This window comes from Schizophyllum commune, assembly GCF_000143185.2.
Source record: "Schizophyllum commune H4-8 unplaced genomic scaffold SCHCOscaffold_5, whole genome shotgun sequence".
Lineage (NCBI taxonomy): Eukaryota > Fungi > Basidiomycota > Agaricomycetes > Agaricales > Schizophyllaceae > Schizophyllum > Schizophyllum commune.
Genome location: NW_026089542.1, coordinates 1,462,338 through 1,478,728, shown reverse-complemented (window position 1 = coordinate 1,478,728; position 16,391 = coordinate 1,462,338). Strand labels below are relative to the sequence as shown.

Genomic DNA, 16,391 nt, shown 5'->3' with positions numbered 1-16,391 from the left:
CCAGCGTCGCAACCATTGCCGGCATCACTGTCCTCGGTGGTCTCATTGCTTATGCCGCATACTTCGACTACAAACGCCGCAATGACGCCGGCTTCAGGCGGAGGTTGCGTGCGTGCATACCCCAGTTTTCTCGTCTCCAAGCTCACACCCTCCGTAGGGAAGGACAAGAAGCGCGCTGACAAGACCCTGGCCGAGTCTCTGCCGCCGCCCATCACGAAGGAGGTCATCCTGGAAGCTCTGGAGCGCGCAAAGCTCGAGCCCGCACCTGCATCTCCCGAGTTGAGGGAACCGTACTTCATGGACCAGATCAGCAAGGGTGAAAAGCTGTCATTGCTGGGTGAGTGTACTCTTTGTGTCAATCATATACACCCCTAACGCTACTGCAGGCCCCGAGTTGCATCTCGAAGCCGCACTCTGCTTCTACAAGGGCCTCCAAGTGTACCCGTCCCCCATGGAGCTCATCGTCATCTACCAAAAGACGGTTCCGGAGCCGATCTTCAAGGTACGTCTCAACATCGTGATGCTACTGTCAGTCACTAACAGTCCTCCAGCTCGTCACCCAAATGATGGATTTGGACGTGAGTGCAAACTCTCTCGGAATGGGTATGGCTATGGGCATGGGAGTAGGTTTGGGCTTGGGTCCGGACGCCGGCATAGATATTGCAGACCTGGAGGCTGCTGCCGCGGCTGCCCCCACCTCGAGTGGTCCTCCCTCGGAGACCTCGTCCCAAGACTGGGACAAGGTCACCGACCCCGCATCGAATTAATGCCCCCCATGCACGCATGCAAGCATCCGTAGACACCTACGCTGGACCCTTAGCCTACGCCCCCTCCTGTCTTCCTGCTTTCCATGTCTCGAGACGCGATCTAATATATCTTCCCCCATGCTATCTCTACTCTCCTATAGATGACCTCCAAGATTGAAGGTGCGCCAGTATTGGCATGCGGTCAGTGAAGGGTTTGCTAAGGATGTGCGATTCAGGGTACTTCCACCATTTCCCGCCCAAGTCTTTCAACGTCGCCATTGAGACGAAGGCATCCGCAACCATGCCCGGCACGCGCTCCATGCTTGTCGCTCAAAAGGACATCAAGGCCGGAGAGGTTATCTACAAGGTTCATACTTGTGCGCTCTTCTTAGCAAGTTGTTTGCTGAGCAGTATCTTCAGGAATCCCCTATCGTTGCCACCCTCGACTACGACCTCCACGAGGCCGGCACTCATTGCAACCACTGTCTGCGCGTCATCGTCGATCGCGAAGCTGCCGTTACCACCTCCGACAACTTCAAGTCCGTCTTCTGCTCCTCCGACTGCCAAATTGCCGCCAAAATGCAGTATCAGAACCTCCTCTTCAGCCTCGAGCCGCCTTTGCCACCACAGATGTCCCTCCCATTGCCCGAGGAACAGAAGGAGCAGCGCCAGGCGGCCCAGGAAGCCCTTGTCTCCCACCTCGCCGCGAACCCTGAGCGCACTGGCTCTTCGCTCATCGTCGCCGAGCTCGTTGCGCGCCAGCTCGCGCTCGAGACGGAGAAGATGATCACTGCGATGATGCCTGGTGCTGCACCCAAGGCTCCTGGAGGCGACTTCACGGACGCTGAGGGCGGTGGGTACTTGTTGGCCGACCACCTTGAGCGCTTGCGCTTCTTGGAGACAGAGGCGCCGAGTGAGGAGGTCAAGTTGCTGTCGGATGTCCTCGCAGCTGCCCTTCCCGGTCTCGAGGCATTTGATACCCCAGAACGCTATGCCACCTTCCTCGGCAAGGTTGCATACAACTCGTTCGGTGTCTGCTACAACGGCGGCCGCTTGGACAGGGTGAGGCGTCTTCTTCTGGATCGCTTACCTCCGCATACTCACTATCTGCCTAGCCCGAGTCCTACACCCTCAAGACCCGCACACCCTTCGGCACCTCCCACCAGGTTGGTTCCGCCTTCTACACTGTCTCCTCTTACCTCTCGCACTCCTGCACTCCGAACGCGCGCCCCTCCTTCGACGGCGAGAGCGCCGCGGAGGCGAACCCCGACGGCACCACCGAGCTTGCCACCGACGGCTCCGCGGAGCTCAAGCTCGTCGCGACGCGCGACATCGCCAAGGGCGAGGAGCTCAGCGTCGCGTTCATCGACGTCGCGCAGCCGCTCGACGCGCGCCGTGCGGAGCTGCAGGCCGGGTGGAAGTTCGTGTGCACGTGCGCGAAGTGCAAGGAGGAGGCGGAGGCCGCCGCGGGCGAGGGCGAGAAGGTCGAGTTGCCCGCGGAGGACGCGAGCAAGCTCGAGCCGACGATGAAGCGTTTTGAGAAGACGACGGAGGAGGTGCCGGCAGCGTAATGCCTTGCGGTGCCACCTTCATCGCCTTCGTGAGCGATGAGGATGAGCGGGAAGGTGAGAGCGGTGAGAACGAGGCGAAGACAAGGCGTGTGGAGACGACCTTGACGAAACGATGATACCTAGGCCGCCTAAGCGGCCACGTACTGTAGAACGACGATGATGTCCGTAATGTAACGTTCGCTACATCCACCGCATCCCCCCTCACACATTCGACGAAAGTAAAGTCGTATACTATATCACCATCTAGTGAAGTGCGACCGCGCAGTGCTCAACTGCATTTTGAGTAGAGGAAAAAACACTAGGCTGCGTATTGAAGGTCTGATGATCTTGAGAAACCAGACAGTAGGCTGTAAGTAATTGGTCTAGCGGTATGCGCCACCGTGAAGCTAGTCTCACAAGATCCAAGAGCGTTGATACACGGAGGCTGGAGGATTATATCGGATTTCATTCGGGAAGGACAGTACAACATGAAGATCGTGGCATTGGTCGTTAGTATACAGATCACAAGGGCGGGTGCCGAGTCAGAAATACAGAATCAGGGTATGATAGGTGAATTCAAGGTGAATCATGTCACCGCCCCACGGCTCATAAGTATTCAAGAATACATCAATAACTCGTGCGTAAGGAATCGAGGACGGCGAGGTTCCGGGGAATCAAAGCTCTAGCGGAAGACGGACGGCTCGTCGAAGGTGATCCCCATGGTGCGAGCCTTGTGATAAATCTTGTCGCTGATGTCGGACCTGAGCTCGACCTGCAGAGGTTGTTTAGCGCCCAAGTCGTAACGCTTGCAAAGCGCATCAAAGAGCTCGTCGACGCTGTCTTTCTTCAGGCGCAGGCACAGTTTGCGCAGGTTGGGGAGCCTGTGGGCGTTTCGGCGAGAGAGCGCGTTCGCCACGTTCTTCGTCACCTGGCTGTTGGTCTGCAGTTCCAGAGATATGAGAGAGGCAGCGCCGTCGGAGCAAAGAAATTTCTCGAGTCCTTCCTTGTCGTAGAACGCCAGTTGCAGAGTGAGGTGTGTCAGGCTGCCAAGCGCCGTTCCCAGAAAGTCGAAGATCGAGCCTTCGAAGGGCTTGTACAGCTTGCCGGGCATGAAGATGCGGCAGTCCACCAGGTGCGGCACCTTTGCCTTCTTGAACAACTGCATCCACTGAGCCCGAGTATCTTTAGCCAGATCCGCGCCTTTCAGATGCAAGGCAACAAGGCCGGGAGCGTCCACGGGATCGTCGACGGCGGGTCCAGACTTCACGTTCGTCTCGATGACAAAGCCGTAGAAAGAGACATCCTCGTCTTTGCAGAACGCGAGCACCGCATCGACCAGCTCATCAGCGCTGACTACCTTGTAGTGTTGCTCGATGTAGGACTCTGGGAACTGAGCAGAAAGAAATGTCGTCGAAGTCGCCTCCACCCCTGAATACCGGTTAGAGAGGAACAAGTGGCTACAAGAAAACACTTACAGTGCATCGTGGGAGGGAGAACACTGTCATAGCCTGTACGCCGAGCACGTTCAAGTGCAGCAGGGACACGCTGCACGCGGCCTCGATGTCTGCATCCGGGAGAGCAATCAGCATGTGCAGACAGGGATTCGTGCGCCACTCACGGTTCGGACATCTGCCATTCTGTGAACTTCCCCTTATTGGCATCTTTCTGCTTCTGCTGTTGGGTGCGGGACATTGTGTGTTGTAGTCGGCTGGGGTGTTTGCTGGTAACCTCAGCCTCTCAACAGCCATATTTATATGTGCGGCAGGGGCGTGTGATCTCTGCTTTGACCTGACATAGCCTTGTCATAGACAACAAAGGACCATACCATGCATATCCATTTGGCACGATCAGTCTGTGATCTTTGTTATGTTGCGCATTGTTTTAACTCCGAAAGGACATGCAGGTTTCGCGCTCGCTTGCACGCAAGTCATCGACAACCATATGCAGGCATGCGTATGTCATCGGGCCTCTGATAGCTCCGAGAGGCGGTAGGAACAATGCGCGGAGGGCACTGATTGTGCGAGAGGAAGGGGGAGAAGTCACACAGGTCACAGCAGACAACATTCAAGCCCCCGGCCCGGTGTCCGACGCGCTAGCATATATAGCGAGCGTGCCTTTTGAGAGAAACCATCATCGTCAGACACAACACCCAACTGCTGCCACAAGACGCTGGATGGGCCCCAGTCAGGCAGAGGATGGTGGCTTTCTGCATTGCAGAAGTCGCTTTTCCTCAGTCGAGTTCTGTGGGAACAATGCGCGACGCGCGTGGTAGACGGACCGCCACTGCTGTCGTTGCTGGGATTGCCGGATAGGCGACTTTACCAGCGGCAGCGAGGTCTGTCAGCGTCGGGCTTATCGTGGTAGGCGCGGTGGTTACGAGCATCGTCGTCACTGCGGTGAGTGGGTTTGGGTCTATCGCGGGTGTGAACGTAGTGCCGTGGACGTCGTCCGCTCGTCTCTCGCTGCTGCCTTGACGAACGGGCGAAAGAGGTGCTGCGGGGACACTTGCAACCCATTATGTGAACTACCGACGATGCTGGATGCCCTAGGGCGGATAGCGGAGGTGGACACAATGGGAGATCGACGAAGAGTGGCGTGTTCTTCGTAGACTCGGTCCCTACCGCTGATCAAGGAGGATCAGCCACCAAGGACGAGTCTACGAAAAACACCAATTTTTGGAAATCTCATCTGCCCTGGGGCATTTCTCCTGGCGTTCGCGCCTTGTGCTTCCCTTCGTCAGATTTAGCGCCCAACCACCACCACCACCAGGTTCCTGGATGCGCGTCCTTCATGGTTGAGTCATGCGGTCTCTGCTTCTGCAGGGATTGCTGACTCGTTCGCTTCGTGTGCTGAGGAGTCAGTTGCGCGGTGCGAGTGGTGGACGGGTCGCCACCGTCATTGCCAGCAGGGCTACTGGATCAGCAGCCCGGCTAGCTGCGGCAAAACCTGTCATTGTGGGCTCATCGCTGTCGCCACGAGTACTCCCGAGTATTTCGAACACCGCGATGGGTGGGTCGCTTATATTCGCCAGACACAGTGCCCAACTGCTACCACCAGATTCCTTGATGTGCGTCTTTCCGGGCCAAGATATGCGGTCCCCGCTTCTGCAGGGATCGCTGACTCGGTCGATTCGTGTGTCGAGGAGACAGCTGCACGGTGCGAGTGGTACACGGGTCGCCACTGCCGCCGTTATCGAGGCTGCTGGATCAGCAGTCTTGCCAGCGGTGGCGAGACCTGTTATTGTGGGCTCATCGCGGTCGCCACGTGTACTTTCGGGTATTTCGAACACCGCGGTGAGTGGGCCTGTGTCGTAGTTGAGTGTGCAGTGCCCGTGACGCCGCCCGCCTCTCACTCTGTGAGAGCGAGCGGAGGAGGTGCTCCATGATCATCTACTCTCCGATCCATGCGCTGCCGACGATGCTATCTGCTCTTCGTGGCGGACAGCGGAGGTGGCCCACGATTCGGGTCGTCAATGGAATGTGGCGTGGCCTTCGTAGACTCGACTTAGTAGCTGATCGACCTCGATCGGCGTAGTGCTGCCGATGTCCGGTTCAGAACTTCGGTTCGAACCCGAACCGCCTGAACCGAACACGAAGTTCAGTTCAGGTTCAAGTTCAGTTCGACCTCTGCCGTCGAGGTTCAGGTTCAGGTTCGGGCAACGCTGGATTTGTTCGAACCTGTTCGAACCTGAACCACCACCAGGGGCTTTCAAGCCCTGATACACTGTTTTTCCTGTATGTTTAGCGTAGTATTAGCTTTGATACTGGAGTCGAAGCCTCATACCTGCATCTAGAGGCTCTCATAAAGCGACGGCAGCTTGTAGGCTGCCTGTCACCGACACTCGGGGATATCCGAGTTCAACATGTCACGTATCAGTCACACTCACGCGCCAGCCTCTTGCCTATATTGTTTCCTTTCCTTACCCGAGTGAAAGAAAATGGGCCGATTACCATTATATTGTAACTATTACTTTCAAAGACAGCTAAGAAGGGTGCGCACAGCACATCTTATTCTTAATAGGCTCGAACAAGTTCGAACTCGGTTCGAACCTATCTGAACTCGTTCGAGGTGTTCAGTTCAGGTTCAGTTCAGGTTCACCGTCTCGCCGTCGGTTCAGGTTCAGGTTCAGCCCGAGGAGGTGCTGAACCGGACTGAACTGAACTTCGGCAGCACTAGATCGGCGAAAGGAACGAGCCCTACGCAGTCTTTCCGCTCTGCATTGACCATGGCGAAATTTTTGGAAACCTGTCTTTCGACGGTATTTGTGTTGCAAGGCCTTCGTGCTCACTACATGTTCCTTCGTTGGATTCAGCACCCAACCACCACCACTAGGATCCGGATGAGCAACGTTCAGGGCCGGGCTGTGCCATTTCTGGTTTACCAGGGGACACATACTCGGTCGATTCTTGCGCTTCGGGGACAGGTGCGCGGTGCGAGTGGTGGATGGGTCGCTACTGTCATGGCTAGCGGGGCTACTGGATCAGCAGTTTGGCTAGCCGTGGCAAGACCTATCTCTGTGGGCTCATCGCGGTCGCCACGTGTACTCCCGGGTATTTCGAACACCGCGATGGGTGGGTTGCTTCGTTCGCCAGACACAGTGCCCAACTGCTACCACCAGGCTCCTGGATGCGCCTACTTCATGGCTGAGTTTAGTGATCCTCGGTTCTCCAGGGATTGCTGACTCGGTCGATTCTTATGCTTCGCAGACAGTTGCACGGTTCGAGTGGTACACGGGTCGCTACTGTCACCGTTACCGAGGCCGCTGGATCAGCAGTCTTGGTAGCGGTGGCGAGACCTGATATTGTGGGCTCACCGCGGTCGCCACGTGTATCTTCGGATATTTTCGAACACCGCGGTGAGTGGGCCTGTGTCGTAGGTGACTGCGTAGCACCAGTGACGACACCCGTCTCTCGCTATGCGAGAGCGAGCGAAAGAGGTGCTGCACGTTCATCTACTCCCCGACTCATACGCTGCCGACGATGCTCTCCGCCCTTCGTGGTGGATAGCGGAGGTTGCGCACGATTCGGGCCGTCAATAGAGTGTGGCGTGCACTTCGTGATCTTGTCCGGAGCTGGTCAACCTCGATCAGCACAAGGGTCCAAGCCTGCGTGGTCGTTCCATTCTCCATTGCCTATGGCGAAATTTTTGGAACCCTATCCTCCCTTGAGGACTTCTGCGAAGCATTCGTGCTCTGCAATTGTTCGCTTCTCCAGCAGTGTTCGCCCTTGCATAGATTACATCGATTTCAGTTGTACACGGTACAGTATGCGCTGCCAGAGCGGTATCAGTTAAATCTATATAGATTTAGGTCGTGAATGTCATGATGAACCGGTGCCCCGCACCGTTGTTCCATCGCCTTTTCGTTCAACCCTGCCATCGAAGGAGAAATCATCGCCAGCATACAACTGCACGAGGACAACACCCCACCACTACCGCACTAAGCAGGTAGCATGTCATATTCGGCAAGCAAGTCGTCGATAGCGCTCAGAAGCCTCTTAAGCTTCCGACGCGTTGGCTGGCTCGTCGTCGTGCTTGCCTGCATCGACATCACCCCCCGCGCGTTCCCGAGCTCCATCAACAGGCGGTCGAGAGGAGTGTCCATCCTCTCCGGACGTGGCACAAGCTCGGGAAGGTGGGACGCGAAATCCGCGTCCGCTAGCCACATGTCCATCGCAGTCCGCGAAAACTCGACGGCGCAAGCGGGCGTGTCGACCTGGCTGATCAGCTCAGCCCGCCTGAGGAGACGAAGGAAGCTGAGCATCTCCAGGTAAACGTGCTCCAGGGTTGAATCTGTAGCCGCGAACCTGTTGAAAGGCAGGAAAAGCGCCCACGCCGCGTCGAACAGCGTGCTCGTCTGCACAACCCAGCGCGAGGCGGCGCGAGCGCGTTCATCGTCACTGGATTGGGCGATATTGATGTCGAGAAGTCTGCGGACCGCATCGAGGACGTCCAAGACAAGGTCCCGGGCGCTCTCGTGGCGGATGATGGCGTCGAAAGACGGGAGGGTATTGATGTCCAGCGAGGCGAAGGCCTCGCTTTCGAAGTTGTCGAAGACGTCGAAGGCGCTCTGCAGCGCGAGCGCCCGGACTTGTGGGCAGCACAACAACATATCGCAACGAGAGTCCGACCCGTCGCAACCTCTGATGCTGCACAAGCCTTTAGCCTTGCCGCATCCACTGCAGTGAACGGTGCAATTAGGCTTGGCAGTCCTGCACCGAGCATGGGATTCTCGGCAAAGGCGCTTCCACAAGCTGCCACCAGTGTAACGTTTCTTCTGCGAGTTGGATGAGCAGTTGAAGTAGGAGAAATCAACTGGCCACGTACGACGACTTGGTGATACACTCGGGAACCGCACGTGCAACGGCGTCGCCTAATGGAAGATGGCACTGGGAAGGGTTCCCGCCACCAGTCGCGCGCTTCTGCTGCACGTGGGGTCGGAGGAGGCTCTTGGACATCGACCTCGTCCGCCGAACTAGCCTCAGAAGGATCATGCATATTGGATGGCGGAAGCGATGCTCTCAGGGTGCTCAGGGCATCGTATGCTGGGGGCAAAAGCAAACTTGGAACCCGAGAGGTGTAGGGAGGAAGTGTGTCCGTGCTTGCCCGCCGGGTGTTCGTAGACTCGCGCTCAGCGCCGGGCTGAGCGGTGGAGGCAGCTTCCGGCGGAGTAGGCGTTTCCGGCGTGATTATGATTTCGGGGACCCTTGGTGGTGCAGGTCTCGGCGCTTCGACCGGCGGATTTGGGGGAGAGCGGGGAGGGCGCGAGATGCGCAATGGCTCGACAGGGGTCGGCGCATACGGGTCGGGTGGCGCGGACGGTGCCAGACCTGCCACCGATTCCTCCGAAGCGTACTCGAGGTCATCGTCACTCGCCTCAGCAGCGGCGGGTCCGGTAGGATGAGCGCTGGAGGCTCCTGCCTGTGAAGGGCCTATGGATGCAAGGATCGCTTCTTGATTGTCTGCGCCCTCCTCTCGTGCGAGGGCGATGGCGAGGGCCTCGTCAGCATTAACCATTTGGATTGTTTCCACAGGACTGAAGGTGCCCGCGCTTCGACGAATATTCGTAGGACTAGGCACGTATCCCGCACGACGAAGTGGATCCGATGTGGTCCTGGATGATGAGAGCGAGTGAGCGGTCGACGCTTCTGCCAGCTCATCAGGCGGCCTCTCTAAAATACTGTAACGCGAGGAACCTGGTAGCGTATTTAAGTGAGAAGCTTGCGATGAATTCTTGATAGGGACGGCAACCTACCTAACGATTGTGTACCATAGCTCGTGAGTGGCGGTGAGTACATTTGGCTCTCTTCTGACCATTGAACTCTGCGTTCTTGCGATCGAGGTGAAGGAGGCGGCGTGTCAATCATCCAAGGCGCCAACGCGACTTCGTGTAGTGGCACCGCCACGCATGGCGCGGGGAGCAGGCGATGCGAACCGGATCGGCCGGTACTAGCAGTTTGATGCGAGGGTAAGGGAGCGGACGTCTGTGCATCGGACGATCGCAAGACGGAGGGTACGGTTGATGGGGGGAGTGAAGAGGCCATCGGGATCTCTGCTGGTCGAGCGCGATGCCCATGCGACATGGAGCGATGACCTGTAGCTGGAGTCCGCCTCGCGGGGTCTTCCTGGGCTGGAGTTGATCGAGGACCCGGCCCTTGAGCAGCAGACCCCTGGACAGCCTTGCTCATAGGAAGGGAATGACGAGGCCCCGGAACAGATGTTCTGCAATCATGAGCTGACTATCGAGCACGCGAGGTATGAGACTTACCTCGGGATTGACGCCGGATGCTGGCCATTAGAGGACGGCAATCCCGCCGTCATCTTGTCGGAATACCAGGATATCCGATAGATGATGGTGGGGGGCGGAAAGAGAGAAATGGGAGGACCTGGGAGACCTGGCACGTCGATATATGTGAAGACTTGTGACAGCGCATCTCCCACGCTAGCGGCGAAGGCTTCGCGCCGAGACCCGACTACAAGTCGTCCTTGAGGACAGATACTTGCAACACATACCGCCTTCACGTGAGGGCGCTTCTCCCGCCGACCCAACTCGAAACTTCCCCGAGTCGAGTCAGGTCGACGGAGTTGGCATGAGGATTCCGGCGCATGAGGGCCATCCTGAGCAGCGACTTCACCATCGTGCAGCTGCTCGCAAATCCCAGGTAGATGGAGCTGTTCTGCGAAATGGCAAGGGCAGCTATGAGAACATGTTAAGACGGAGAATGTTGCGATGAGAGGAGAGTGACGAATCAGGCCTGTATCGAGCGTACCCCTGGGGACGACGATTCGGCTATGATCACATTGGTTCGCTGGTGGGACTCCGCCCCATGATCATCGTTGGCTGCTTCTAACGGGATCCGATCGTTGATTCACCTAATGAGATGAGCTTGACTTCCCCATACAGACTGCAATCACTCACTATGTAAAGGTGCAATACCGCGCGCTGACGTCTAGTATACGTTCCGCTGCAGACCAAGCTTGGTGAAAGCAACGCATACCAGGGAGACCCCGTCACAAGCGCCCTGTCAGTACGTCCAGCAACTGCCCATGGGCTGCTGGGCCCGATCATCAGAAGACTGGCTTCATACTGAGCTCATGGTTGCTTCTGCGGGCAGATGGAATTCGCAAGGAGCTGCTACTTACTGCATACAGTTGCTATCAGCTGAGCATCAGCCTGGAGATAGCCGCTATCAGTACGCACCCACGGTCGTTGACCAGGATTGCACCTGTACGAGGGCTTCGAAAGTGGGCGTTGTTGAGATGAGCCATAGTCTCGGCCTTGCCTCACACACTACATACCGCTGACATGAAAGTGCGCGATACTTACATTGACGAATCTTCCAGAGATAAAGGCAGAATTGGATAACGTCCTGAGGGCTAAGATGAGCGTCTTGTCCAAGATCAACGTGCGACCACGTGGCGTCACGATCAGCAACGACCAAATATTTGTCCCTTCAAGTATCGCCGCGGGCTCAGCGCTTTCAGTAAATTCAGTTGTGGCAGTCTCGTCAAGCCTCTGTCGCCGGTGCGCAGCCATGGTATATTGTACATTTCATTTCATTCCTTGCTCTCCGATGTAGACTCTGTAACACAGGCGCCCATCACTCCAAGCCAGCTTAGTAGATATTGGTGGGCTTAGCGCCGTACGGGTCGAGGGGAGCGATGCGGAACGTAGGCTATGAAATAAGCGTCAGACAGTGCTAAGGAATTAGATGCAGGAGACTTTCTACGTACCAAAGGCGCCGGCTTGTTCTGCAGGATATCGTCGATCTCCGCCAAAATCTCTGGCGTAAGCTTCGGCAAGACCTCGATGGCCTTGAGGTTCTCGATGATCTGCTCCGGCTTCGACGCGCCGAGGATGACAGTGGAGGTATTGGGATGACGAGCGACCCAAGCGAGAGCGAGAGCAGCGGTGGTGGTACCGAGCTCTGCGAAGGGAGTCAATCAACTTTTGCGGCGTATCATGGGGGTGGGGGTGCTTACTCTCAGCGATCGTGGTGATCTTCTTGACCTTCTCGATCTTGGCCTGACCCTCAGCGTTCGACAAGCCATCCTTCGTATCCTTGAAGAACGGCTCCTTCGCAAGGCGCGAGTCCTCCGGCACGCCGTTGTTGTACTTGCCCGTGAGCAGACCGTACGCAAGAGGGGACCAGACGGTCGTGCCAACGCCGTAGTTGCGGTAAATCGGCGCGTACTCCTTCTCCGGGCGCTCGCGGTGGAACATGTGGTGCTGGCACTGCTCGGCGACAGGGCCGATTAGATTCAGGCGCGACGCGACGTGGAACGCCTCCTCGAGCTGCTGCGCGGACCACTCAGAGGTGCCCCAGTAGAACGCCCAGCCCTTCTCAATCACATAGTTGAAGGCGCGGACGATCTCCTCCATGGGCGTGTTGACATCGGGGCGGTGCGCGAAGATGACATCGACGTATTCGAGCTGGAGGCGGGCGAGGGACTCGCGAGTGCCCTCGATGATGTGCTTGCGAGAGAGACCGCGCTGGTTGGGACCTTCGCGGACACCGAAGAAGATCTTGGTCGTGACAATCAAGTCGGTACGACGCAAGCCGAGCTCCTTGAAAGCGCGACCCCTGGATGAGAGTGAGCAGGCGAAGGAGGTGTATAGGCGGACACGCACATCTCAATCTCGGACTTGCCGCTCGCATAGGCCTCTGCCGTGTCGAACATGCTACCGGACGATCAATATCCTGCTCATCGGCGAATATGGTGGCAACGCACTTGATGCCATTCTCGTAGGCGGTCTTGATAATTTCCTGTCCCCAGCGCGTCAATATGCGTAGAGAGGGGATGCGTCTGCAAGCCCTACCTTGACGTGGTCGCCAACAATGCTACCACCAAGGGTGATCCCTGTTATAGTATCTCTTAGCCTACTGAATTGCAGATCTTCCGCGCAGATCACGTACAGCCACCGAGCGAGAACAGCGGGACGCGCAGGCCGCTGGGGCCCAGGCGACGGAAGGGCATGTTCTTCACATCGTACTCAAGCTTGACCTGTTCCTCAGCCATTGCGATGCGCGTCGTCGAGAGTGTCCTGATGGGTGACGATAAGAAAGATCTGTGGATGCCGGGGAGTTCTCGGATTCTCAGCGTGCTCTGAAAGCCGACCCCTGCTTTTATATGATGGCCCCGCGCTGTCCGATTATTCAGCCAACCCTCGGGGAGCGCATGACGCGACGACCGGATGAGAACCGCATCATCGACGTCCGAATCGCACTCGGTGTGAACTGGAGTGTTCGCGAGAACTTCGTCCGTCCAGCAAAGCAGTCCTTCGTACGTCTCGTCCGATTCGGGTACATCAACGACCACCAGAGTGGATGCATTGTAACCCACTCAGTCCAGCACTCTCAGCACGACGACCAGGCAACCCACAGAAAGAGCGAGGAGCATGCAGCATGCCTCGAAAAGGTATATCTGGAGTTATCGGACACCGTGCCGGTTTTCCGGCGCTGGACCCACACCTACTTGTTGGTCGACGCGAGCAGGACTGTTCCTCCCCTGTGCCCTCCTGTTTTCGCAAATCTGCGATTAGATTCACCAGCTACCCCAAGAAGCAACAGAGGACCAACGGACTCGATGCTGTGTGCCGGGGCTGGTCCTGCATGCATGTTAGTTACCTCAAATGGGCCCGTCCATTCTCTGAGGCCAGCGCGGAAAACGTTTCGCATACGCAAACACCAAATGCTGTGTTGAGACGGTCCTTAGCTGTGGCCTCTATACAATTCTCAACCTTACCGGAATCCGTCCGACCGTTCTCGCGTGGAAAATCGACCAGCCATGATTACCGGTACATCTGCAAGCGTACTCCTTGGTCGTCGCGCATCGCCCGCTGCTCAGGCCAGCCAAGTCCTGCGGTCAGTTTAAAAGGCGGAGCACGAGAGATGGTAGGCCCCCATCTCTGTTTCCCTCCCCCGAGGAAAGCAGGGACCACTCGAGCCCCCTCGTCCTTAACCGGTTGAAAGGGACTCGAGACCCATGCTCCACCACGCGAAGCAGGCAGCTAAGCGGCTGGCAGGTCATGTAGTCCCCGGACTAGCAGAGAGCCATTCCGGTGGCGGCCGACAGAAGGCAGCGCGGAAGACGGGCAAGAAGTACAAACGGGCGGAGAAGAAGGAAAGACGACGGACGGAATATTACGATGGCAAGAGGATGCCAGCGTCGTCGCCAAACGTGGCGAGGACCTCGCATCCCGCGGTCCACCCACATGTGCAGGTAGTGACACCGGGACCGTACTACAGTTACCCGCAACCGCAGGTCCCGGCACCCCCACCGCATTATTACGGACAGCCAGAACGACATCCCCGATCGCACTATGCTCCAAGACGCGAGCCTCGTGAGCACGATCCCGGACGTAGAGCTGACTACGCACCTCCGCCCCCGTCCCACCGACCGCGCCGACCATCCGTGCACCACCCGGATTCGTACTTCGCAAGACCGTCGAGCGCACCACGCCCCCCGCCTTCTACCCACTCCACCAACAGGGTCAGGGCTGCTCCGCTGCAGTACCCTGTGCACTACGGATACTTCTACTGAGCAGGAGCGTCGAAGACAAGCGCCATCCCACCGCCGAACGCCGACACCCAGAACCCCCGCCACCGGGATACATCTCCCGATTTTCCCAAGTTCCCGAGTTCCAAGGAGACCAGGTCGCCCCCGCGACCCATAACGGACCTACGAGTTGATCAGCACGAAAAAAGATAAACCCCCATAAAAATATCATAATTCATAAAATCATACATACATAGTACTCACCTGCACGTCTTTCCTACGCATCTTGTTTTCTTTCCTATCCATCTTGGCACCTTTCCTACTCCCATTTACTTCGTCCATTAACACTTTTACTTCTTTCAAACACACGTTACAGGCTCACGGACCTTTTTTACAACTTCTTCTTGCATTTTCGTCCACGGTTTTGTCTTGCATCACCATCCACATCTGTTCATCTTGCATATCCATTCACGGACTCAATCTGCATTGTGTAGCATAGTTCCTCAGTAAAGTCGTACTTACCGGCCTGAAAGCAATAAACACAGTACTTGTCATCATCAACGTTCGAGCCTTGCGAGAGATATCCAAATTGGTTAGCAGATGTTACAGACATGCTTACATGGAGGGTACATATATATTGAACGCGCGCTTCAGGAGTTGACTTTACAGCTTCGCTCGAGCGGGCTTTGCAGCTTCGCCTAAGCGGGCTTTACAGCTTCGCCTGAGCGGGCTCCTCGACGACGTCGTTGTAGAGCGAGCCGATGCCGCCGCCAACCCAGACGCTCATCTTGTCGCCATGCTTGAGGTAGACCGGAGGGTTTTTCACGAAGCCGACGCCCTTCGGAGTGCCTACGAAGAAAGTCAGATATCGAGAGAACAATATGTGGCTGAGCGTCCGCGACGTACCAGTGAGAATGATGGTACCAGCCTCGAGCGTGGTGCCTTGTGAAAGGTGTGCAATTGTCTCGCGCACGCCGAAGATCTGGTCCCTGGAGAAAACGTTCAATAAGTCTTCGCGGCGATGGACGAAGGTCGTACCTCGTAGTGCCATCCTGCACGGTCTCGCCGTTCAGCACGGTCTTCAGAGGCACGTTCTGCGGGTCGCTAATAGCCTTAGCCGCCACCAAACAGGGCCCAAACGGGTTCGTGTTGTCTATCCATCACATGAGCAAGAGAAACCCAGGTGGTCAAGGGTCGAAAACACTGACCAAAGCTCTTCGAGAAGCCCCATTGCGAGACCGCCAATTGATGCTTGCGGCATGACACGTCGTTCGCGCCTGGATGGTGCGAAAAAGGAAGAGAGGAAAATCAGCTGCACTGTCAAAAGCGTGCGAGACGATGGCGAACGAACCCGAGTACGCGAGGACGTAGTCTAGAGCGTCTGCCGCCTTGACGTCCTTGCAAGTCTTGCCGATGACGATGACAAGTTCGACCTCGTAGTCGGAGAGGTTGTCCTTGGGCGGGCAGGCCGCGGTCGGTATGATAACTGGCGCTCCAGGGCCGATGAGCGAGGTCACTGGCTTGTAGAAGAGGACAGGGAATCTGAGAGACGTTTAGGGACCATACGTAACGTTTGAATAGTAGGAATACTTACGCCGGCAAAGCCATCTTCGCCTCGGCCTACCCATTGCAAGGTAAGATGCGGGAGCCCAGCGTGCAAATATGCTTACTGCATGATCCTTGTAGTTGAGTCCCAAGCATCGCACGAGCTTGACTTGCTCTCGCGAGAGGGGCGAAAGGAGCGTCTTGACAGTGAGGACGCGGTTGGAGACCTCTGCAGCGGGATCAAGGGCATTGCCCACAATCTCGCGAGCACGAATGGTAGCACCCTTGTGCGCAGCGAGGCCGACGTCGAGGGAGGCGTCGACAGGTTCACCGATGTGCACCCGTGCCGTCTCAGCGGCTACGAAGCGGATGAGGCGTGTCCAGTTCTGTACTGCTCAGCTCTCCGGCTCATTCAGAGCAAAACTGTACTCACCGTCTTAATGGGTGCCATGGTGGTGGGAAGCAAGCAGCAGGGGACCGGCGCATTGCACTTCGCGTCATTATCTTTGGGATCCCGCGACTGTTCGGCGCACGCCGCGGGCTGGCGGCGCGG

General features: G+C 56.9%; 9 protein-coding genes across 9 annotated transcripts; 5 read left to right on the top strand and 4 right to left on the bottom strand.

The window, feature by feature from the left end:
- The first annotated feature begins 441 nt into the window (after positions 1 to 441).
- Positions 442 to 2,626, top strand: SCHCODRAFT_02622303 (uncharacterized protein). Its single transcript, XM_003037930.3, has 6 exons — positions 442 to 502; positions 552 to 578; positions 908 to 926; positions 983 to 1,113; positions 1,167 to 1,808; positions 1,862 to 2,626. The coding sequence occupies exons 1-6, from the start codon at positions 452 to 454 to the stop codon at positions 2,315 to 2,317; spliced, it is 1,326 nt and encodes a 441-aa protein (XP_003037976.2). The 5' UTR covers positions 442 to 451; the 3' UTR covers positions 2,318 to 2,626.
- A 352-nt stretch (positions 2,627 to 2,978) lies between these two features.
- On the bottom strand, positions 2,979 to 3,988 carry SCHCODRAFT_02700226 (uncharacterized protein; the record flags this gene model as incomplete). Its single annotated transcript, XM_003036555.1, has 3 exons — positions 2,979 to 3,724; positions 3,772 to 3,860; positions 3,915 to 3,988. 3 exons carry the CDS (start codon positions 3,986 to 3,988, stop codon positions 2,979 to 2,981), a joined length of 909 nt encoding a protein of 302 aa, XP_003036601.1.
- A 966-nt stretch (positions 3,989 to 4,954) lies between these two features.
- SCHCODRAFT_02257444 (uncharacterized protein) lies at positions 4,955 to 5,724 on the top strand. Its single transcript, XM_050342214.1, has one exon. It carries the CDS (start codon positions 5,098 to 5,100, stop codon positions 5,608 to 5,610), a length of 513 nt encoding a protein of 170 aa, XP_050200516.1. The 5' UTR covers positions 4,955 to 5,097; the 3' UTR covers positions 5,611 to 5,724.
- A 778-nt stretch (positions 5,725 to 6,502) lies between these two features.
- Positions 6,503 to 7,255, top strand: SCHCODRAFT_02622299 (uncharacterized protein). The gene has a single exon (XM_050345109.1). It carries the CDS (start codon positions 6,756 to 6,758, stop codon positions 6,975 to 6,977), a length of 222 nt encoding a protein of 73 aa, XP_050200515.1. The 5' UTR covers positions 6,503 to 6,755; the 3' UTR covers positions 6,978 to 7,255.
- Positions 7,256 to 7,733: 478 nt separating this feature from the next.
- Positions 7,734 to 9,310, bottom strand: SCHCODRAFT_02498364 (uncharacterized protein; the record flags this gene model as incomplete). The annotated part of the gene is made up of 2 exons (XM_003036554.1): positions 7,734 to 8,570; positions 8,621 to 9,310. The coding sequence occupies 2 exons, from the start codon at positions 9,308 to 9,310 to the stop codon at positions 7,734 to 7,736; spliced, it is 1,527 nt and encodes a 508-aa protein (XP_003036600.1).
- Positions 9,311 to 11,241: 1,931 nt separating this feature from the next.
- On the bottom strand, positions 11,242 to 13,179 carry SCHCODRAFT_02538948 (Aldo/keto reductase). Its single transcript, XM_003036553.2, has 7 exons — positions 12,712 to 13,179; positions 12,615 to 12,655; positions 12,527 to 12,561; positions 12,426 to 12,476; positions 11,777 to 12,378; positions 11,528 to 11,721; positions 11,242 to 11,469 (listed from the first exon to the last, which is right to left on the bottom strand). Exons 1-7 carry the CDS (start codon positions 12,812 to 12,814, stop codon positions 11,410 to 11,412), a joined length of 1,086 nt encoding a protein of 361 aa, XP_003036599.1. The 5' UTR covers positions 12,815 to 13,179; the 3' UTR covers positions 11,242 to 11,409.
- SCHCODRAFT_02257348 (uncharacterized protein) lies at positions 12,969 to 13,800 on the top strand. The gene has a single exon (XM_050342213.1). The coding sequence runs from the start codon at positions 13,123 to 13,125 to the stop codon at positions 13,762 to 13,764; it is 642 nt and encodes a 213-aa protein (XP_050200514.1). The 5' UTR covers positions 12,969 to 13,122; the 3' UTR covers positions 13,765 to 13,800.
- On the top strand, positions 13,781 to 14,338 carry SCHCODRAFT_02501252 (uncharacterized protein; the record flags this gene model as incomplete). The annotated part of the gene is made up of 1 exon (XM_003037929.2): positions 13,781 to 14,338. One exon carries the CDS (start codon positions 13,781 to 13,783, stop codon positions 14,336 to 14,338), a length of 558 nt encoding a protein of 185 aa, XP_003037975.1.
- Positions 14,339 to 14,856: 518 nt separating this feature from the next.
- SCHCODRAFT_02622287 (uncharacterized protein) lies at positions 14,857 to 16,312 on the bottom strand. The gene is made up of 8 exons (XM_003036552.2): positions 16,272 to 16,312; positions 15,964 to 16,224; positions 15,888 to 15,913; positions 15,645 to 15,835; positions 15,502 to 15,570; positions 15,332 to 15,446; positions 15,200 to 15,282; positions 14,857 to 15,142 (listed from the first exon to the last, which is right to left on the bottom strand). Exons 1-8 carry the CDS (start codon positions 16,287 to 16,289, stop codon positions 15,003 to 15,005), a joined length of 903 nt encoding a protein of 300 aa, XP_003036598.2. The 5' UTR covers positions 16,290 to 16,312; the 3' UTR covers positions 14,857 to 15,002.
- Positions 16,313 to 16,391: the final 79 nt, after the last annotated feature.